Consider the following 24,016-nt stretch of genomic DNA (forward strand, 5'->3'; position numbering starts at 1 on the left):
ATTTTATTTTGTCCCCTATTTCTCACATTTTTATAGTAAACATGTACAACTTTTACAATGGAAGAGAAAAAGGAAATCTCCTTCTTACCCACATGGATAGCTCTCACAATAGTAACTGCCAGGGAAGCCTGTCAGGACATGGGGGGATGTCTGGCAGATGAAATGCTAAAACCTTCCAATTATGGATGACTCTTCTGCAAAGAAGGTTGTTAAGTTGTATTCTATAATCCAGGGTACCCAGGGGCTACCAATGGACTGTTGAGCAAACTCACGCCCTCTACGTTTTTCAGTATTTCAAAGAACCTGAGAAATAATTGATTAGCTATAAATCTAGGTCCAACCTGTATATTTCTTAGCTATTCTCAGTTGAGGGGGAAGAAAAGAAAAAAAATTGAACACTAAACAAATCCTTAACTCGACCACATACCCTGTAGTTAGAGATTGCACACGGGAAATGCTATGTAGCTGGAGAAATCTTTCTTGTGCTTCAATAGCTCTGAAGCAATAACGGTCCTCTAACTGTTAAAAGAGAGACTGAGGATCTTTCGCAAGTTACAGAACTGTCCAGAGGCTCAGGGAAGAGAAGGCATGGACAGTCCTGGCTGGACCAGAATCCTTCTGGGCACCTCCTTTAAAAAGAGGATTTACATATATTTCCTAACACTGTTGCTGCACTGGGGGGGTTGGGGTACGGTTCAAATAGTTTACCTTACCCACTGAGAATCTATTTCAACCCACCAGTTACTCCTTTCCCGTTCCATTTGGTGGCTTGGTGATTAAATGGATGCAATTTACTGTTGACTCCTTAACTTCTTCTTCTTCTTCTTTTTTAGTCTTTATTTATTTTTGAGAGACAGAGTGTGAGCAGGGGAGGAACAGAGAGAGAGGCAGACACAGAATCCAAACAGGTTCCGGGCTCCAAGCTGTCAGCACAGAACCTGACGAGGGGCTCGAACTCATGAACCAGGAGATCATGACCTGAGCCGAAATCACACGCTTAACCGACGAGCCACCAGGAACGGTGGCCTGCTGCTGGCCAGAAAGCAGATCTGGCACCGTTTAGCAAGCAATGCTTTTACGTCTTTCTTTCCAATGACTTAAAAAAAAAAAAAAAAAAAAGAAAAGAAAAAGAAAAAATTGAACATATTTTAGGTTCTATGTATTTAATCAGATGAATAACAAAAAATACTTAGAAAAAGCTAAAACTCTAAAAGATCATCCTTTCTTTTCTTCCTTTTTTTTTAAACAAGGAAGCTGCATTGTAAAGAAAGCCTTTATCTACTCTATCTACATTAACTACTAAATGACATTAAAAGGAGAAGGAACGGAAGGTATAAAGGCATGGAAGCAAGAAATAGTTTATAATCCAGAAACAACAAGTGATTTGTTATGTCTGGAGCTGGCTTTGGTTACAAAAGCATCTTTAACAGGAAGAAGGATGAATTCAGAGAGACTGGTTAAGTCAACTAAAGAAATAGTTCTAATATATTTTTTTAAATGCTACTCTCTACTAAGCATATGCTTATGGACCAGATTATATGACAAGTACTTCGCATAAAAGCCCAGGCACTTGTAATCTGGCCTCACACATCTTAACAAACATCAACAAAATACATCCTGTCCACATCGCTCTGGCTTCTCTCCACTAAGAGGCAGCATTCCCTAGGCGTATTCACACACGACAAAGACTCCCTGCTGAGGGGAAAGAGCTCATCACTTCATGTTTTGGGAACAGTGACCACAAAAAGGACTCTGACTAGAGGGAGCAACTGAAAACACGGACAAAGACTGGTTTAGAAAACCTGTAAAAAAAAAAGGGGGGGGGGGGTGGGGGCAAAGAAAGCGGGAGTACAGATCTGAGGGCATGGCAGAGAAGAGAGGGTTTGAGTTTTGCTCTGCACATTGGTTTCACATTGAAATTTTCATATAACGGTAGCTGTATCATTCAAGGCTTTTCCCCACTTTGTTTCCCTGACTACAATTCGATGATTTATACTTTAACTTTCCATTTTGGAAAAAATTACAGACTCAGCAAAGTTGCAAAAACAGTTCAGAGAGGCCCCCTGTACCCTCAGCGAGCTTCCCCCAAAGTTAACAACTTACACAGACCTTACAAAGTTAACAGCTTACACAGGACATTATCAAAACCTGGGAAGCAACACTGGGATAAGACTATCAACCAGTCTACAGATGCCTGGTGGGGGAAAATTGAGAATCCAAAGAGAAAATTGTGGTTTCTCTTTTATATTCTCCTTTCCCAGAGACAACCATCACTGATACCTGGGCTTCTGCATACAGTCATTTTTTTACTATGCCTGTGTATGGCTCTGTGACATTTTACCACATGAACAGATCAGCACAACCACACCACCACCAAGCCAGAGAACTGTTCCATCAACACAAAGGGATTCACTCCCTCAGGCTACCCCTTTATGGTCATGCCCTTGACCCCTTCTCTAACCCCTGGTAACCACGGATCTGTCCTCCCTCTCGGATCGGTCCACCCCCTCGGTAGTTTTGGGTGACCTGGACTTTAATCAGAAAAATATACAAATGGCAATGTTATCTTGATGGATGTCACCCTTTTGTGGAACTTTTCATTTTAAGGTGTCAAAAGCACACATGAAGCAAAAGAAAAACGACCTTCTGGAATGTACTTGGGGAGTCCCACTGGACAGTAAGTCCCGGGTCCTCCTCCTGCCGTAGCACCTGGGCTGCCATCAGGCAGATGTCCTGGCACTGGGGCGGGACAAGACTCCCCGGGGAACAAAGGCTGAACTGTCAAGGATGATCGGTTCTTTGGGAATGCACACCCTCTCAAGCTTTTGAATCTGTCATCCGTCCCAATGAGGGAGAGTGCAAATGCTCTAACGCCAACATTAAGAGAAATCTAGTGAAATACAAGTTGCTTAGAACATATGATTTCATCTATTTGGAGGAGAAGAGGTGCAGGAAAGAGGACTAGAAAGATAAACCCCAAGTATCAATGACAGTTATCTCTGGGAAGGGACACTATAAAAGAGAAACAGCAATTTTCTCTTTGGATTCTAAATTTTCCCCACTAGGCATGTGTTCTTTTTATAGTAAGAAAAGATACATAAATAAAGTCTCCTGCAGTGGCTATTAATGCCTCAGCGGTTTTAATATTAATGTAGCTTATTAATACGGTAATAGCCCACCGTGTGCGACTCCAGGACTCGGCAGCTTGCAAAGTTTCTCACCTGTGTGGTGTGATAATCCTCATATAAGAAATAGGGCAGGTGGGCGCCTCGGGTGGCTCAGTCAAGCTTCCGACTCTCAATTTCGGCTCAGGTCACGATCTCATGGTTTGTGAGATCGAGCCCTGCATCAGGCTCCGTGCTGACAGTGTGGAGCCTGCTTGGGATTCTCTCCCTCCCTCTTTCTCTGCAACCGCCCCCACCCACCCCCGCCATATGTGCTGTTCTCAAAAATAAATAAACACTCAAAAAAAAAAGAAAGAAAGAAAGAAAAAAAGAATAGGGCAGGTAAGGAAGGTAACTCTTCCTCATTCTCCCAGTGAGGACATTCACGTTTGTAACTTAGGCAGTGTTAATCTATTCAGGGCCAGGGCCAGAATCACAGCAAAGCCTTTGATTTCTTATGGCCAGGGGTCCCCAAGGCGTGGTACAGGCCCCTAGAAGTCCCAAAGGTCAATAGTACTTTCATAATAGCACTAACAGATTTTACCTGACTTTCCCACTGTTTATTTTTATTATTTTTTTTTTTAATTTTTTTTTCAACATTTTTTATTTATTTTTGGGACAGAGAGAGACAGAGCATGAACGGGGGAGGGGCAGAGAGAGATGGAGACACAGAATCGGAAACAGGCTCCAGGCTCCGAGCCATCAGCCCAGAGCCTGACGCGGGGCTCGAACTCACGGACCGCGAGATCGTGACCTGGCTGAAGTCGGACGCTTAACCGACTGCGCCACCCAGGCGCCCCTTTCCCACTGTTTAGACATTAGCACTGACAGCACGAAAGTAATGGAGGTGAAACCAATGGTGTCCTGATGTGAATTACGGCATTAACACCAACCGAGGCCACTGTATTGTTTATGGTCATGCTCTTGCAATGGAAAAAAAAAAAAAAAAAAAAAAAAAAAGGCTATTTTCATTTAAGAATGCCCATGATGAGGGGTGCCTGGGTGGCTTAGTTGGTTAAGCATCCAACTTTGGCGTGGGTCATGATCTCACAGCTCAAGAGCTCAAGCCCCAAGTCATGCTCTGTGCTGACAGCTCAGAGCCTGGAGTCTGCTTTGGATTCTTTGTCTCCCTCTCTCTCTGCCCCTCCCCTGCTCATGCTCTGTCTGTCTGTCTCTCTCTCAAAAAAATAAACATTAAAAAAATAAAAAAATAAAGAATGCCCATGATGAAACAGCAAAAATTACTGATTTGATTATGTATCAGTCCTTGAGTACATCTTTCTTATATTCTGTTTGATATAATAGGAAGTACACACAAACTACCTTCAAGGCATACCAAAGCATGACAGTTATCTTGAGAAAAAGCACTTATGCAGTATTTTGAGTTGCTAGCTGAACTAGCTAGTTTTGTCCGTTACCTTTTTAAGGGGACACCATTTTTCCCCTTGAAAGAATGGCTGACAAACTGTGGTACTGAGACATGGGTATTTGGCAAACATTTTCTCAGAAATGAATAAAGTGAGCCTGTCACACACAGTTTCGGATTCACAGACATTGTTATTAACTTTTAAGAAACAAACCCTTGTCAAGTTTTGACACAGTAGCAAAGAAGAATACTGATGATCACCTGAATTTGTGAAGTACTCCTTTCTCTTTCCAATGTATAGACCTGTGTGAGGCTATATTTTTTTGTCTATTTCACCCAAACAGCATATTGCAACAAAATGAATTAATAGACTTCAAAACTTCTCTTTTGAATTCTAATACAGTAAGTATGGATAGAACTGGTCCACATTAGCAAGAACTCTTCAGTGTCCTTGATCATTTTTTTTTTTTTAATGTTTATTTATTTTTGAGACAGAGAGAGACAGAGCATGAACAGGGGAGGGGCAGAGAGAGAGGGAGACACAGAATCTGAAACAGGCTCCAGGCTCTGAGCTGTCAGCACAGAGCCCGACGCGGGGCTCGAACTCACGGACCGTAGATCGTGACCTGAGCCGAAGTCGGACGCCCAACCGACCGAGCCACCCAGGCGCCCCTCCTTGATCATTTTTAAGACTGGGGTCCTAAGACCACAAGTTTGTGAACTACTGGCTAACACTCTTTTTCTAGTATATTATAACTCGCTGGTGGGGGAAACGAAAGGGAAAATGCGGATAGAAAGAATTTTGCAAGCTAAACAGACACAAACCTGGGTTGATGGCTACTCATACAGGTTCTAGTCAAGCCAGGTGGGCTACCTGTATCCACAATCCATACAGAAAGGCAATGCCACCACTCTGTCACTGCTGGGGGCACATCGCTGAAACAGTGCATGTCAGGGAACCTGGGGTCGAGCCCCAACTCCACTATTTCCAGGCATATTATTTTTTTGGAGATTTGGTGCACTTATCTGTAAAATGGGATGGGACTCTCTATACCTGCCTTTACCCTGGGGAGTTGCCATAGAGATCAAATGAGAAGATGTAAGTAATAATAAAAGCTTGTATTTGTTAAGTAAATTCCGCATGTCAGGTACTGTGCTTGGTGATCTGATTCCATGATCTCAATGAAGTCCCATCACTACCACACAACAGATACCAGCAATGCTATGTACAGGTCAGGACACTAGCCCTACAAGTTCAACCGTTTGCCTATGGCTGTAAACCTGCTAAGTGGGGAGCTGGGCTGGCAGGTCCAATGGAGACCCTACTTCCCCCCCACCCTTCACAGCCTCTCTCGGCCTGTTGTGAGGTGAAACAGCTTTTTCACAAAAAACATCTCCTGGTATGTGGAGGCGAAGGGCAGGAAGAAATGCAAGTTGCTTTTTTTTTTTTTTAAATTATTTTTAAAGTTTATTCACTTATTTTGAAAGAGAGAGAGAGTGTAGGTGGGGTAGGGACAGGGAGAGAGGGGAGAGGGAACATCCCAAGCGGGCTCTGCACCGGCAGCATGAAGCCTAACGTGGGGCTTGAACTCGCGAACCGTGAGATCATGACCTGAGCCAAAACCGAGAGTCAGATGCTTAACCTACTGAGCCACCCAGGCGCCCAGAAAACGTGAGTTACTTTAAACCTGACTTAGTGCGTCGACTCTGGCACGAGCTCACAGGGTAAAGAGGCACAGTGACAACTCTCTTTGGGGTCCTCAGGTGGCGGTCAGTTAGCAGTCAGAAGCTAGACAACAGAAACCAGCCCCAGCCCTGTCTGATGTTAGCCCAGCATCCCTGCGGCTCTTGGGGTTTTCACGTAACTTCCCACCTGGCCATCCCACCTTCCACAGTCACTGAAAGCTAGGAGATGAAGACAAACAAACAGAGAAGAGACAGTTATCATCACTTAGCGGGTCACGTTTCTCAGGACCAACCAACCCTTCAGAACCCCCTCAACACAATACACTCCCAATACCGATTATTTACAGGCAACACGATGAAAGTTTTTCTCTAACTAGAGTTAGTCGAAAGCAGAAAGCTACACCTGACCCCCAAATCTACCGGTTCCTTTTCCTCTATATGAAAGTAAGTAATGTTTTAATGAAAACTATTAAAATGCCCATTGTCAGTACTAGCTTTATTAGAAAATGACATTTTTCCATATGTACCACAGACCTTGGAACACAAGAGACATTTGGCATTTACTGGTTGGACTGAGGATACAATTTAGAAAAGTCTAAAAATATCAAAGTACCTTCTTTTATCTTACTCTCTGAATTCCAACTGTACCCATTCTTGCTTAACGTTTCCAGACTCCACTAGCTTAAGAAAATAGGCTTTTCAAGAGCCTCCTGAGAAATACTGGTTCCCAGGGGGTGTTCTAGAGCTCCAACAAACTCCAGGATGCTCCCCAAACTCTTATGTGGGGGCTGGAGGGCTGCAAGCTGGCCAGAAGCCCCTCCCTCCTGGGGCGTGGCCTCCTCTGAGCCCTCTCTCTGCTCCAAGGCTTGGCCGCATCAGCCTGTCTGTTTTGCTCTATCCTTTCCTGGCAGAACATAAAAAGGGAAGCAGCAAGCTGCTGAAACTGTTGTCAGGTTGTATAAACTCCTGGGACTGGCTTTTTATTCAGTCAGAATAGCGTTCCCTTAGTAACCAACTATAGTACAAACAGATTCTTTTACCTGCTCCCTCGTCAGGCATGCCACCACTAACTTCAAAGAGAAAATGTCAGTTTTTATTTTTTTAATTAAGCGAACTGGGTCTTCTAGCAATTCTATCAGATATTTCTTAGACTTCTACCCCTTAAAGGAGAGTAGCCAGGGAGGAAGAAGGCCTGCAGCTTGGAGTTTGTGTAGGGGGCCAGCGAGATCAGCATTACTTAGGGAAACACAATCACCCAGGTAGGGTGATAGAGGCAGTGTAACAGAGTAGGGTGGTAGAGACAACGGACTCACAGAATGTTCGGGTACACGTCTGCTTATTAACAGTGTACCTGAACAAGTTAAATACTGATGTGCCTCAACTCCCTCATCTGGATTGAAGGTATAACAACCATAGAATTGTTGTAAGATGTAAAATAAGAAACCTACATACTGGGGCACCTGGGTGGCTCAGTCACTGAGTCATCTGACTCCTGATATCGGTTTAGGTCATGATCTCACAGTTCGTGGGTTCAAGCCCCGCGTCGGACACTGTGCTGACAGCTCGGAGCCTGCTCGGGATTTTCTCTGTCTCCTTCTTTCTCTGCCCCCCACCCTCTCTCTCTCACAAATATACAAACATAAAAAAAAAGAAAAGAAATCTACACATGATGCATATTACCAGGTTCATCAAGGCGTTCAATAAATATCAGTGGTTTCTGCATGGTGGCAAGTCAGTGTAGTATTAGGTAAGCAAATACAGACAACGAATGTTCCATGAGTTCCATGAGTGACCACTGCGTCGTGGGGCCGGCACACGCTGGGGAAGGAACCCACAGTGGAGGGAGGGGAGGAATGGACTGGTCCAGGAAATGTGCAAGTGATGAGTCTCGACTGAAGCCAAATACATTTGGTGTCCCGGAAACTAAAGGTTATTAGCAAGACACCCCTGTGAAAACACCCACCTCGGGGGAAAACAGAACTTCCTCCCTGAGCAAGTCTGTTACCAGTAATTACTCACGTGCATAGTCAGAGTGCTGCTTCACTTCCCTTCTTCCCACCACATGGCCTTTGAGCAAGGCCATCAGCAGAAAGACAGGCAGCACCCAGAGGAAGGAGAAATGAGGGCCATCTTCCCAATAAAAGCGATTTAAATACTCTAAGATTTACAGAGATATCATGGATTTGTCAAATAAACCCCAAAGTATAGCAACATGTTGGTCCTAAGTTCCTGAAGTTTTTGGAAATAAGACCTGTTTCTATTCTCCATCTTCATTTTCTTTAAGATTAGCTGTCACTGTAGGAGACTAACTCAATGGCATAAACCACAAATTAGAATTAAGCTGTTAGGAAGACAGACACACACATGTATTCATCTAGTAGGATAGGAAAAAAAAAGGAGACTCTGATTGGTCAAATATTCAGGTTAAAACACCACAGAATGGCAGTTTTCATTTTTCGAAGAGTATGTATTCGTCTGTAAACTAGCTGTTTGTATTGAACGGATCTGTGACAAGATTCTCCTGTAAGGTCACAGAAGCCTATCTGATGGAAGAGCAACTAACCCAGGGCCAAGACATCTTGAGTTCTTAAAGGAGGCCAGGGTGCAATACTGAGAGACTGGGGGAGAGGAAGAGTCTGCCGGTCTTCAGGAAAGAGCCGAGGAAAGTATGGCATCGTTGTCCTTTGGGACTGTCCAACCTCCCTGTGCCTCTATCTCCCGGGACTCTGGAGAAGAGAGACTTGATTTAATGTACAAGGAGGGCTGGGTGGTGATGCCACACAGAACGAGCCTTCTCGGTGTGAACAGGGTGTGAGGGCGGGTATCCGGACAGTAGTGTCGCCAAAGAGACCGCCCCAGCCCCAACTCTGTTTGCCTCCTGGAGCCAGACACCCCTCACGTCCCAGGTTTTTAGGGATTCCTTTTGTCATCAACTTCTGTAACCCTGGATTCCCCTGAATCCCAAAATCTTTTTCTTGGTGGGGGGTTAAAATGATGTGAGGAACTGGGGAGGATAACTATTTGTAAGTCAGGGACCAAAATGCATGCTTGTCTTCATACAAGTGAGGTATAACACTTGCAACGTGGATTTCCAGTGTATGTTTGACACAGAAATCATCAACACTCTTTCAACTAATAAAAAAACAAAAGTCGCTAAAAATTATCTCAGACAAAACCCAAACGAAGGCAATGGTAGAATGGGGAAGAGAATTCAGGTTAACTACCTTCTCTGACTCCGTAAATCTACCCTGCTAGAAGCTGGATCTAGGAGTTCTACAACGGTATTTTCTTTACACGTGACTCCATACCGGAGACTAAAAAGCTTTTCATTTTTTATTTTTTTAATTTTAATTTTGTTTAACCCCCAGGACGGGGGGCTGGGGAGATTATTAAATTGTTCTCTTCGTGATCTTATTGTACTTTGGTCTGGCTGAAATTTTTAGAAATCACTTATGCAATGGCTTACCAGATTTTTCAGCAGTGTGGACAGTTCCTTTGTAAGAGTAGAAAACTTGACGAAAGCAGTGCCAAGGTCTGGGTTGTCTCGACTTAAAAAATTACTTCCGAACTTGTCAAGAACTTGTGCATAGTTTTCTTCATTTTGTACGTGATCTAAAAAAGAAGAAGGCAGGAGTCTGAGCTATTATTTGCCACAATGACGAGTTACTTTGAACACTGATTGATCATTAGAAACTCTTAAAAGGAAGGCAAAGAGACACGGCATCAATTATTCACTGAATGTGTCCAGAGGTGGTCAGCGGGGAGCTAGATGTCCTCGCTCACTCTAGTAAACGGGGTTTCCTCCTTGTTCTTTCACAGCGTTCAGTTCACCTACATCCCAACTAGCCCATGGACTCCCCACAGGGGCCGGGGAGGGTCAGATTATCATCCCATCTCAAAGCACATCGTATTTCCATTAAGAAACTATGATTAGCAGGAACAAGGAGAAAAGTCTCCTTTGAAAATCAATCTTGGAATGCAAAAGAAACATCCACGGGTTCTAACAGGTTTCCTTCTCTGCAACTCATCTTAATTTCCTTTAATTCTGTCTAAGCCTCAGATCTGAGGAACAGCATTTTTAAAATGATTTTTTTTTGCACACGATCTCTTGGTGTGAGTCGTCAAGGCATGGACCAGATGGATCAACGTTTGAGGTTTGGTTTCACCACCTATAAGCTAGCTATCTTATCAGTTTTGTAACTTTTAGGACCATTATCCTAGTTGGAGAATTACAAGGCGTTAATGAGATACTTGTGAATACATTTCCTCACTCTGAGCTTTGCTTTCCCGATCTGTAACATGACACTAACCCTATCTTACATGAATGTGGTGCTGAAGAGGTGATACGAACTGTACAAAGAGTGGGTGTACCATAAATAATAACCACTCCCACTCTCTCTACTGGGCTTCCAGGATAATATCACACTCTCTTCACCGTTCTTCTATGTCTTGGCTGCTCCTTCCTCTCCAACATCTTTGCTGGATCTTCATCCCCCTGACCTCATAGTGTTGGAGAGCCCTGGGCTTTTCTTCTCTCTCTCTCTATGCTCACTCTCTTGGGATCTCATCTAGTTTATAGCTTTGAATAACTTCTATTCTATCCCAGATTGATACCCCAGCCCAGACCCTAGCCCTGAAATATAGACTTCTATGTCAACTGCCTATTCAATATCTCCACCTGGATGTCTGATAACTATGTTCAATCTCAACATGCTAACAGCAAACCCTTCATGTTCGGCCCCTGACCTTCTTTTTCTACAGACCCTTATATCTCAGTTAATGACAAATACATTCTTGTAGTTGTTCAGGTTGGAACCCATCAAAGCCATGCTTGATTTTTTTTTTCTCATACCCCAGATACAACCCACTGGCAAATCCTATTGTCTTTACCTTGAAAATGTAACCAAAATCTGACAACTCACTACCCCCATGGCTATCAATCTTATCTGACATCATTTCTTGCCTTGATCACTGCAGAACCTCCCTATGAAAGTCTCTTTATTGCAGCTCTTTCTTGCTCACCTACAGTCCCCTATCAATACAGCATCCAGTGTGGTTCTGTAAAATTGTGCATCACATCCTGCGATGCTTACGGCAGACATAAGCACTTACCGCAGATATCCAGACTCCCCACCCCTGCAGGCTCTGGAAGGCAGTCCTGCACGTCTCTACACTCTTGAAGGAAGCAAGCACGGAACATGACACGTGCTGACCAAGGAAGTGTGAGTGGAGGCGAGGTGCCCGACTTCCACGTGCACACGTTTCAGATGCCTCTACTCAGGTCCCCGCTTCTCGCTTCCTTTGTGGTAGAGGACAGGGAGGCACAGATTTGCACGGAGCCCCATAAGAGACGCCTAACAATTTACTGAATGAATAAATGAACGGTGAGTATCTGACAAAATCATGTCTAGCAAAATCAGACCTCTAAAGGCTTAATTAAATACCTCCTTATAGAGCCTTCCCTTAGTTGGCAATATCCTCCCTTGCCAGTAACTCTCTGTGCCTCTTTTGCAGTATTTTCCACCATATCACATCATATTTGTGTGAGTACAGACCTTCCCTTGCCATACGACTGTGAGAGGCAGGGATTAGTTCTGGCTCATCTCTGCGTCCCCACCCAACAAATACCACCGTGGTTGTCATTTTTCGGTGAGCTGAGCTTAAGAAGCTAGGGCTCAGTAAATATCCATTGACTTGGATTTGTTGATTTTCTTTTCAGGAATTTAAGAAGCATTCCCTTCTTAAAATCTCCTGGATCGTTCAATAACGGAGATGAAAACCCAAAGCATCTCACTCTCAAATACACTCTCAATAACTGTGCGGGAGCACTGGGCACTCATGAAACCAAACAGAGGTCTGAACTGGGGAATGTCCCAAGAAGGAAGTCTCAATACACAAAAGGAAACCAGTGTCACAGCAGTCCAGTGAAATGAAATGAGGCCCCAGCAGCCTTCCAATCATCACATCAAAAATTCATGATGCCTACAGTGGATGTCAGCATTTTAGGCCGAGATATTAAAAAAAGATAAAACGCAGCTCTGGTTATTGCCCAAGTAATGGAGGGAAGTGGCTCAGGAAAACACAAAAGAAAGGCCACATCAGCTCGACAGACAGGATGCACATGTTTGATCCCCTCATAAACTGGAGTTACCCCTGATTCCTTCTGTCTAAAGCTAAAGAGCCTACCTCACCCCTGAGAATCCCACCACACCTGACAACCCTCTTCTGCTTTTGGAGGCCAGCAAAAACAAGAAACAAACAACAAACAAACAAAAAAAGCATTCAGCAGCCTGTTAATTTCAACTGCTTTCAAAGGAAGTGTTTCTGGTAAAACAGAAGTATATAGGATTTTTGTTTGTTTGCTTGGAATTACGAAATATTTCAAATGACATATATCACAACCTTCAGATGAAGAGAATACTCATGGACCCGCCAGCCAGTTTAAGAAATAAAGTATTTCAGAATGTTTCCTCTCTCCCCCAATCCCAATCTCTTCCCTCCCTCCCCAGACACAGCCACTCTCTTGAGTTTGGAACTGCATGCAGAGCTTAGAAAGAATTAGGAGAAGCTCTTAGTCTCTCAGAGATGAGGGACTCATCAAACAACAAGACAGACTTGGGCTAAGGCAGATGGGGCTCAGGAAGGGAGCACTGGCATTTGTTGAGAACCTTCTCTTACCCAAATGCTTTTTACAAGACCATATTTAACCCTCACCAGAACCCTGTAAGGGGAGAAGGAGGCTTTATCGGGAAGATGGAACATCAAAAATGATGCGAGAGAGGCAAAAGGTGAGACTCGATGAGTAAGTCCAGGCTAGGGCATGGGTCCTGTGTGCTTTGTTAATTCCACTAATGAACCACCATATAGTTGATACCTATACTTATGTGCATAAGTATACGTATGGTAATCCTACATCTGTATATATGTGTGAAATTTCCTACTGTAGATACGTTTTAAAAATCACAGTCTATGGGGTGCCTGGGTGGTTCAGTCGATTAGCATCTGACTCTTGATTTCAGCTCAGGTCACGATCTCATAGTTCGTGGGTTTGAGCCCTGTGTCGGGCTCTGCGCTGACAGCACAGAGCCTGCTTGGGAGTCTCTCTCCCTCTCTCTTTGACCCTCCCCCACTCTCAAAATACATAAACATTAAAAAAAAAATCACAACTTAGTAAGGTATATCTGGGGATAATACTAATAATCTTGTGGGTAGAAATAATGGCAATTAACTATTAGGTGCTTAAAACAGTACCTGGCATGTAGCCAGTATAAGAATATATATCTCACACACACACAAAAAAAAAAAGAAAAAAAAGAATATATATCTCACATGCTTTTTTTTTTCCCCAAATCTGTGACAACTCATTAGCAATATTATATAAACACATGCATCCCTTTGTACAAAACTAAGGGTTTACCAAGCAGGTTTTCAGCAGAGGGAGAGGGTAGAGAGACAGGGGGTTCTGGTGGAGGAGAGAACAACGGCAGAGGCAGAGGGCAGGTTCTATTACAGAGTATAGCAAGCAGAGAAACAAATGGTAAATTCGGGGGTGTAGGGAAGAAGAGAGAAATACAGGGCTTTGGGGGGGAGGGGGAGGGACTGTCACAGACACAGGTGTGACTGAATGGGAGGGCTGATGAGACAGAAAATGGCCTGACCAGGACCTTTCAGAAAGCAGGGTAAACTATGTTAAGTGCCAGCAGACTCTCGGGAAGCTGGTAAAGTGAGTGCTGGCAAAAGGAAGTGAGGATGGAGACCAGATAAAAGAAAAGAACAAGGAAAGAGAGAAATTCAATCCAGCCGTGATGGAGAGATTCATGCTTTTCAAATATCTACAGGGGATTTCTGGTATTCATGGTATTGTCGCAGAATGTAAGATAATTCTAAGAGCCAGGTGACTCCCTTCAGTTCTGGAAAAAGAAGAAAATAAAATAATTTTACCACCTGAACCAGAGAGGGCCACTTAGTCAAGATTTCAACTGCTGGCACTTCTTTGGGGAGATGACTAACATATACAGATCACCTACTATGTTCCATGCAGCTCGAAAGGGCCTTTACATACGTTCTGACATGTAAGCCCACAGTAGCACCTAAGTAGTGATTTACTATTCTAGTAATAACACAGATAACAGTAGTGTGTTGAGTATTTAGCATATGCCTGTCACCGCACTAAGCACTTCATGCACGTTACTTAATTCACTTGAATCAACGTATTAACAAGACTGGAAGAGAAGTATCGTTATCATCCTCACTTTTGAGATGCCAAAACGTGCCCATGGTCATACAGCTGATAAACAAGGGAATTTAATCTTAGGCTTTTTTGATCTCAGAGCGGAGACTCTCCCCCGTATCCTCAAGTGAGACAGATCTACGATCAAATTCCAGGTCTGTCACCAACCCTGTGTGGTGTTCTGGTGGAGTAACTCACCTTCCTAAGTCTCATCTTCTCAGCTCTAAAATGGGGGTAATAATGGTATTTGCCTCACAGAGGCATTATGGGGAATGAGCTACTGCACGCCAAGTGCATGGTACGTGATAAGGTCGATAAATGTTTATGGCGAGGATAGCAATGATGGAGGACGGCACCAGGCTGCTCCTCGGAGTCCAGTGCAGTGGCGTCCACCTTTCGTCCTCTGGCCAGGGGGACAGCGGCTCCAACTATACTCTGAAGTCCGTGACAGCTCTCAGAGTGTATGTTCCTGGGGCTGGCAGTTACAAGTGCCTTGAGAATACATTAAAAGTCAATAGTCTCTTTTTTTTAAATATTTTTAAATGTTTATTTATTTTTGAGAGAGAGAGAGAGAGAGAGAGGGAGGGAGGACTGCAGAGCGGCAGAGAGAGACGGAGACACAGAATCGGAAGCAGGCTCCAGGCTCTGAGCTGTCGGCACAGAGCCTAATAGGTTCGAACTCATAAACCATGAGATCATGACCTGAGAGCTGAAGTCGGATGCTTAGCCGACTGAGCCACCCAGGCACCCCCAAATTCAATATTCCTTTGAAATGTCAAGTACATTTCTCCAATGAGGCCGTCCTCAAAATTTTCAGAACCACAGCAATTATTAAACAGGCCTTTCTCTAAGGGATGTTTGCCTTACCAAACTGGGAAACTCACAAAACTTCCCAACTGGCCTGTCAACCCAACCTTTGATGCTCTGTCGCTGTAACTATAGCTGCAGCTTATAAGCACCAACCGTGTGGCGAGATCCAGAACGGGGAATATCCTAAAACTTCTTCAAGGCAGTGTTTTATAGATAAGACAGTGAAACTCACTGGGGAATCCACATTGGAACCTAGCCTCATCCGATTCCAAACCCACCCTTTTCCACTGACAAACTCAGGAAAGACAGTCAAGGCTGCCATGATGCGTGCTACAAATATCTATTTGGAATCTAATACATGAAAGGCTTAATGACAAACACCAAGAAAAACAGGGTGAGTAAGACAGACCTCCTGTCCTGTAATAATGACAAAGATGCAATAAATGTAACAATGACTGATTATAATCGTTAATAATTATTAATTATAATTATAATTAATTGTGGTTAAATTTTTGATCACTTAATGGGCCAGGAGCTGTGCTTTTGTCCTGCATTACTTCACTCAATGCTCACAATGACATGCCCTTATTATCCCCATTTTCCAGATGCAGAGACTGGTTCAGAGTTAAACAGGTTGCCCAAGGTCACCCAGCTGCATGGTGATGACAGGCACGGACTGCAGAGCCTGTGTTCTTACCCATTATGCTTGGCTAAGTGCTGGAACTCCAGACGTCTGCTATTTTTGAGCCAGATGTCAAGTGGCTGACTGAGGGATCTGAAAATCTAGGTCCTTAGCTCCAGGCTCGACCAGGTGACCCTGGTCAGGTGACTAAGGCTCTCAGGGGCCTTTATTTCACCTATAAAACAGGTCTGATAGGGGCGCCTGGGGGGCTCAGTAGGTTCAGCATCCAACTCTTGATTTTGGCTCAGGTCACGATCTCACGATTTGTGGGTTCAAGCCCCGCGTTGTACTCTAAACCATGTCAGCACAGAGCCTGCTTGGAAGTCTCTCTCCCTCTTTCTCTGTTCCTACCCTGCGTGCTCTTTTCTCTCTCTCAAAATAAATAAGTAAACTTGAAACAGGTCTGATAATACCTATACCCAGCATACTCCTTGAGGTTGAATGCTAAGAGGTAAAGATGTCATAATTAATGTGAAAGCTCTTTGGGGAAAACTGCAGCAACAGCAGTGAACATTATAAAACCACGAAGGATTATTTCTATTTAATGAGTAAAGGCCTTGAAAGCATTCATAATAGATCCATCCTCAAAAGCTCCCCCAACCTTGACCAAGCACAGCCTAATGTTTACCGAGGCATCATCTGACGGAGGGACAGAGGCATAAGCGGTTTGCGTCTCCCTGGGTTTGAATCTCCCTCTGTCCAGGCTGACCCATCCGTGACCTTGGAAAAGGTACTTTTCTGGGTCTCGGCTTTCATACGTGAAATGTGACAAATGTAGAATCTATAAAGTACATGGCAAGCCTCTAAAAATATCTTTACTTTTATTGCTTTCATTCACCCTGAGACCGAAGGCTGAAGCTCTGATGTTAATGGAGAATTGGGTACAATCTAAATATCGTGGTATTTTTTGGAGGGTCCACGATACACAAGACAACCGTGGACCAAACCCTAGGTCTTCCATTTACCAGCTGTGGATCTAAGACAATCTATATAATCATCTTAGACTGTGCTTCCTTAACCACAGTAATACCTCGATGGGATCCTGACGCGGACAGGACGGGAAACGCCTCCAGGGCGTCTCCTCCGGGGTCTGGCCTACGGTGGGTCTTTAAGACGTGGGAGGAACCATCCCTGGCCCCAGACTGAGTCTCCCTTCCTTAACTTCGCACACTCTCCTTCTTGAGAGCCTCGCTTCTCTTCCTGTGTCTCTATGGAAGTTATCTTCTTTGCCGCGGGTCCAGTGCCACTGTGTTTATCACCTCATCTTCGAGAGCTCAGAGGTATCTGGAGCACAGCTCGGGTGCAGGCATCACTGCACTGCAGCCACGCAGCCCAGCCGAAGTTCCCCAGTGCACCTCACAGTTCTGGGCCTCAACCTGCCTCTTGCGAGATCAAACGTAAGTGTAACCTCCCAGGCGAGCCTGTCATTCACTCCCTCCTCAGCCTCCTGCGACGTCCCAGCTGCCAGCTTTACCTGGTCTGCAGTTGTTCACCCAGTCCCCAGCCCTCGACCTGCTTGGTAAAATGCTCAGCGTATGTAGTGAAGTCTCCCGGAGCAAGTCTTTTCTCCTTCTTCGGAAAATACTTAGTATTGGCCACGTGCCAGGCGTATAAACTACAATGAGCTATAACTGTAATAATAAAGCCATGTCATAAATTATAGTGCTGGCCGAGAGGGGGAAGTGATAAATTCTTTTACACCATCCTATACATACTCTGTAGCACTAATCACCCTTTAAAAGTTTTAATTCCATTTGTTTTTAAAATTACAAAAATAATTCATACACTTCTACAGAGATACATAAAGATACAAATGATCATTTCCTTTCCCCTTCTCCAATCCCATCTCCTTGAAATAAGCAGAGTTAATAATGTGGTATGTTAATAATCTCAGCAAAGCTTTCTCTATGCTTAAAAAATACACAAACACACATACAATAGGGGGTCTTCTCCCTTTTTCTCATTTTTAAAAAACCAAATGGCATATTAAAATCAAGACTACACGGCTTACTTTTTTCCTACTGAATAAGGATCAAGAAACCGAATACAATTAAATCTAATTAATCATTTTAACGTGATTATATTCCTTAACAAACACTACTATGATTTGGAGAACTATCCCCCTGAGGGACTTCCAGTGTTTGCTGCTGAAAAACCAATGCTGCCATAAATATTCTTATCCACAAGTTCTTACATGCTGTCACTTTAAAAGATGCAGTCACAAAAGCAGAACTGTTGGGGAATGGGGTGCACATTTCAAATTTTAAATAACACTACTATGTTTCTCCAGAGGCTGGTGGTAACAATGCACAGACCCAACAGCCGTACAAATGTGAGAGGGATTTCTCTAGAACTTCACTAGAGCACAGATGTTGCTGTACTTTTTTAATTCATACCACAGGGATGTGAGAAAGTGGGTGACAGTAAGCCCGAGTATCTTTTTGTATTTTATTGTCCATTCACATTTCCTTTTCTGCTTGTTGTTTTCCACAGCTTGCCCTCTCCCTAGCAGTCTGTGAGAAGATTTTCTGCCTAAGGGACGGCAATCTTTTGTAATATGTGTTGTTGGAATTCCCTCCCATTTGTCTCCTCATTTGGTTTACGGTGTCCTTTGCCGCACAGAACTTTTTACATTTCATGTCATCAAACATACCAATCTTTACCCAGAAATCCTCTGAGTTTCCTATCTTATATTCCCAAACCTCCTAATAGTTTGTATTAAAAAAACAACGCCACATTGAAAGCTTGAATTCAATCCAATGTATCTGTTCACGTAGGGTGAAGAACAGTCCTAGCGTTAAAGTTCCTAAGCCTTCTAATATTTGGTTTAGTTTTATTCTCTTTTGAATACTTAAATACTTAACCCATCATCGATGGTTTTTATTTTCTTTCCTCTGTACGAAAATATATTGCTTATTTAACACAGCCTCTCATAGGCACCCATGCTGTATCTGATAAATAAGTGAACACACGGACAAAACTTGGATGTAGCCACTGAGTTCCCAAGCGATGACAACTGCCTAACTCCCTGAAGAATGAACAGCTGATTAACTGGTACACCCGGGGAAACAGGCACAGCATCAAGGTACCATCAAGGCACCTTAAAGTACCCGGGGGTAAAGAAGCTGGTGTCTGCTTGAGTGGGCAGAGATACGGAGACCACCAAGGGGCCCCCAGTCTCTCCAGAGCTCACCGTCTAGGCAGGTTAAAGTTTTAAAAGCACTGCCCTCCACTCCTGTTCAGTGTCAGCGTGGGGCCCGGCTCTTTTTGTCACGCTGATCCATACAACCAGTTACCATTCAACCTGTGACCCTGAAAACAACCTGTTTTGTTTTTAAGTTTATTTATTTTTGAGAGAGAGAAGGACCGTGCATGTGAGCAGGGGAGGAGTGGAGAGGGGGGTAGAGAGAGAGAGAGAGAGAGAGAACCCCAAGCAGGCTCTCTGCTGTTAGCGCAGAGCCCACAATGCAGGCCTCGAACCCACGAACCATGAGATCATGACCTGAGTCGAAATCAAGAGTCAGATGCTTAATGGACTGAGCCTCCCAGGCACCCCATGAAAACCTGTTTTAATTTTACAGACACGTTATTGGTGGGGGGTGAGGGAGTTTGGGCTCAGAGTCCAAAGTCTGTATTGCCTTAGATACAACCTCCACTATTTAGACACATTTAAATTGATTATGAACAAGTTATTTCACTTCCCTGGGCCTCAGTTTCCTCATCTGTTCCCACCACCACTCACTAAGGTTAAGGTCCAAGGCAACATGGTTAAAGGCAGAACGGTTTGCATGCATTTTTTTTTTTTTAATTGCCTTTCTCCATGCCACTTGGGATGACTCATTCCTCTGATTTTTCAAGGTCATTTTGAATTTGGATTTGTTCTTTCAAAATTCTAGCCAAGCCTCTACAAGAATCTGCTCCAGCCCCAAGGGTGTTATCTGGAAACTTAGCATGCAGACTCCCATTTCCGCAGCAACTGACAAATCCATTAACTAACAGAGCCCCAAGACAAGATGCCTGCAGAGTTCCACAAGGCTATTACTCGGCATTTAAACGGCATTTGAGCATCAGAAGCAGCAATGCCCTCTCTTCTGGCTCCATCACGTTGGCCTCCTAACTGCCAGATAAAATCCACATCATGCTTGGATTTGCTGTCGGCTCTTCTGGGTAATGTTCATGCTTTGAGATCTGCCCCCTAAGAAAAGCTAGGAAGGAGACAAGTATTCCTCTTCTATTCCAGCCTTCTAGTCAACTGCCCACCCTCCGAGGGAGCCAAGCTTTCTTATAAACAGGTGTAATGTACAAATATGGCCCCACATGTTACTATTAATTCACAAACTTTCATTAAGCACCTACAGTGGGATACAAAGGTTATGCAGGTTATTCGGTTTGCAGCCTTAGTCCTTCTGAGCTTCAGCTTCTTGGTTTAAAAATTATGTGTAAAATGACTCGAGTAAACCGAAGCCTCACTGGGATCTTGTCCTGGTAGATGAAGTAGGCTAGGATAGGACCTGGCTGGGCGGCTGCTCTTTAAACTGGTAGTCTCCAGACGATTTGTGACCATCTATACTTTTCATGAAAAATTTTATTATTTTATTTTAACCTACATTTATTTATTTATTTATTTATTTATTTATTTATGAAAGACAGTGTGTGGGGTCGGGGGGGGGGGGGGACGGGCAGAGAGAGAGGGGGACACAGAATCCGAAGCAGGCTCCAGGCTCTGAGCTGTCAGCACAGAGCCCGATGAGGGGCTAGAACCCATGAACCGTGAGATCATGACCTGAGCCGAAGTTGGATCACTAAGTGAGCCACCCAGGTGCCCCATGGTAAAACATTTTAAAACCTAAATTTCTAATATTTATTTACTTAACCATTTCCTTATGTGTTAATACAGTGTATGTTAGATGCATATTCTACATACAATGTTACTACTTATAACCATCAATGGTTCTGGTCTCAATTCCACGGCTTGCAAAAACCCCTAAAATTGACTGAAAAATTCTGCCTTCAAAAAAAAATTTTTTTTTTTTAATTCAGAGAAGGTCTGTTGTTCTCATATTATAAAGGGATTGATGACCCCAGAATGTTAAGGATCACAGAGGAAAGTCAGCTGAATCTAAAACCTTCTTGCCCTCAACAGGTGCAGAGTCCAATGAGTCTGAGGGAGAACAACAGCACGTGTACAAAAGAGATCAAACGTGCAAGCTGGCCTGTTTGGTTTTGGGTGGAGGATGGCATTCTTTTTTGGACCCCGTGACCCCCCCCCCCGCCCCCATAGGGTATACATGGTGTCTTTTAGGTTGCGAAAGAACCTTCGTGTCCTTTCATCACCACTATTTCATCAATAGACAAGGTAGGTATCATCTCAGCTTCACAGAGAAGAAAACTGAGGTCTTCAGAAATGGACGGACTTGCTAAGAACTACTCGGCTACTTATAGCCAGAACAGAGATCACACCCCAGCGTTCAGTTCTGCGAGCCAATGCTCTTCCAGAAGGGATCCCCCCACTCCTCACTGTGCAGGCAGCACAGAACACCCCCAAGCGCTACAGCAATACACGTCTCTCCACCCCAGGGCTCCTGGAAAAGGCATCACCCAGAGCGTGGACAAGGAAGATGACAAGGGCCACGCAGCACACAAATGTGCCAGGTGCCACTTAAGTGTGCTGTCTGTGGTTCAGAATACACACGCACGCACACACACACACACACACGTTTAAAAAAGAAATACGGCTGATTAGTATTTTCTTCTTTTCTCTCAATTTTCCTTTGCAAATATGTTAATATATATTATACTTTTCCAATGAGAAAAACAAACAGAAAATGCCATTAACAACAACAACAACCAGCCCCAGGTTTTCCAGAATGCACTGGAAACCCCCTGCGATTCCCCATAAAGAAAAAGTGTGACGTTTGATCAATTATCAGGGACATGGAAGATCAGAGAATATCCTGTTGTCTGCATGCAGGTGACAAACTGGCCGTGCAAAGTCATCCTCCATCAACCCCCAATCACTCCGTCTTACGGCACTGATTATTTATGAAAAACACTTCAGAATCGATAGCAACTTGCTTGATTTCCATACCTAAGCAGGCGTCAGAAAAATCGATAAGTAGTTATCTTCCTGACTAAAGACTCGGCTGGAGAGTCCCTCCCGTCCTAGACAGAGACACTTTAAAATTCATATGCATGTCCAAACCACAAATGGAATTCAACACATGCATTACTGCTTTGTAGAGTTTATCACGGAGCATGGCTGCCTGAAGCCGGGGCCTCCTGTGAAGAGCTGAGGTGGGTTTGCCTCACAGGATACTCCACGTGGCCAGGGAAGCCTGTGTGAGAGAGGCAGAATGGAAGCGACCCTAGCAGGAATACCATACACAGAAATAAAACCAGAGACCCTGGCATTCCTCCAGACTCTTGCTATAGTTTAATTGCAACATCATTATACAGGAAAACATAACCCTCGTTTGACGAGGCATAAACCATCCAAGAGTGTGGTCAAAATGCAACTTGGAATAAGAGGCAGCAAGATCTGGAGTGACCACAGAATCTTGGCCGTAATCGTCAAGGAGGGTCAGCTCAAGGCAGAAAGGTGGTCCGTAAAGAAAACTCAGCAGTCACTAAGCTGAATCTTTACGCGAACGGTAAAAAGGATTAGCTGACAAGGACTGAAAATCACAGTAGGACACATCTGTGCCTTTAATTTAGGAACTCCTCAACTTAGTTGATTTGGAAGAATGAGAGAGAGAGCAAAAACCATGTAAACAGCACTGGGCACCCCCCCCCCGCCCCCCCCCCCCCCCCCCCAGTCAATGACGAGTATGTGTCTGTGGGCAGGAGGGACAGTGTTCACAGGGGGAGCCTCTCCCTGAGCTGTGGGTGACGGGCTCAAAGGCTGTGTGTGGAGGGTGAGTGTGTGCGTTTTCAATACCACACTCCTAAAGGAATGCCAATCTTTGTAAAAACACCGAGGTAGAATTTTAAGTGTACTTTATTGGCCATATAAGGATTTTCAAGGGTTATTCTGACTCCATGGGTTACTTCCCTTACATGCAGACTTTAAGACCGAACTTCAGAGTGAGACTACGAGGTGAAAACACTGAGTTTACAATAAACTGGAAGTCCAAGAGTACAGACGATCACTGCTTATCCTAGCATTTAATCACCTACTTGCCTCTCCTGTGCTTCGTAAATAGTTTTGACTGAATAAACAGAGCGCCTATTTTCTGTGTTTAGGTATCTGTGATCCACAAACCCGAGCTGAAGACATACCTCTCTCTAAGTCACTTTCACACACTGCTGCATATTGTTGAGTCCAACTATGCCAAAACACCTCTCTGCGAGTCAAGTGTTCTGTCAATCCCTGAATGTTGTATGTTCAATCAATGCTTAATAAATGAATTACTCATACATTATTTTTTATAAAGATCTATCTGCATCGGCAGTTGATAATTTGATGGAATAACTTGTACCAGACTAATGCTCCTGCCTATGACAATTATGAATGATGGACAAAATACAAAAACAACCACTAGAAACCATTGGAAAGCACGCAAAAGCAGGAAGAAAAAGAAGGGGTATTACCCTTTAAGGAAGAGAACCATGCCAGAGAAGACCATATTTAACTGGCTTTTCTCCTAAAGGCAGACTTTAGTCCATGTTGGGCAAGGAGAACTGAACTCAAGTACAAAGTGGCATTTTACTCAGCTGAGGTGTCAGAGGTCAGAGTTTGAGATTGCTTCAGCAGCTGGCAATTGAGGGGGAAATCCAAGAAAAGAAGAAGTCACAGAAAGGGAAGCCCTCAAATTCAACCCCTGGTTGCCCAGAACTGCAAATGCTTCGAAAAGCCTAGCAGAAAACAGTATCTAAAGAGTTAAGCGGATTCCAGCAACTTCCCATTGCTAAGGAAAGAGTTTGGAATTCAAATCCCACAAAGTTAGCCAGGGCTTAGTAAACACTCTGGGCTGAAAGCCTGGATGGACGGTGCCATGAGAGTATGGGCCATGCTGAAGGACTAAGGGCTATATCCTGGGACTATAAGCAAAACTAAAATAAACTTACCGTAAGATCAA

The 24,016-nt window shown here is 43.9% G+C and overlaps 1 protein-coding gene across 2 annotated transcripts in view; it reads right to left on the minus strand.

Annotated features, from left to right (window-relative positions):
* ASAP1 (ArfGAP with SH3 domain, ankyrin repeat and PH domain 1) overlaps window positions 1–24,016 on the minus strand; it is a 346,825-nt gene that overhangs the window by 113,787 nt on the left and 209,022 nt on the right. For both annotated transcript variants that reach the window (XM_053896107.1, XM_053896106.1), the window contains exon 5: window positions 9,683–9,828. In XM_053896107.1, coding sequence (XP_053752082.1) covers window positions 9,683–9,828 — 146 coding nt within the window. The remainder of the gene's footprint in view (window positions 1–9,682; window positions 9,829–24,016) is intronic.

This window comes from Panthera pardus, unplaced genomic scaffold, assembly GCF_024362965.1.
Source record: "Panthera pardus isolate Hobbes unplaced genomic scaffold, ASM2436296v1 HiC_scaffold_7, whole genome shotgun sequence".
Classification (NCBI taxonomy): Eukaryota; Metazoa; Chordata; class Mammalia; order Carnivora; family Felidae; genus Panthera; species Panthera pardus.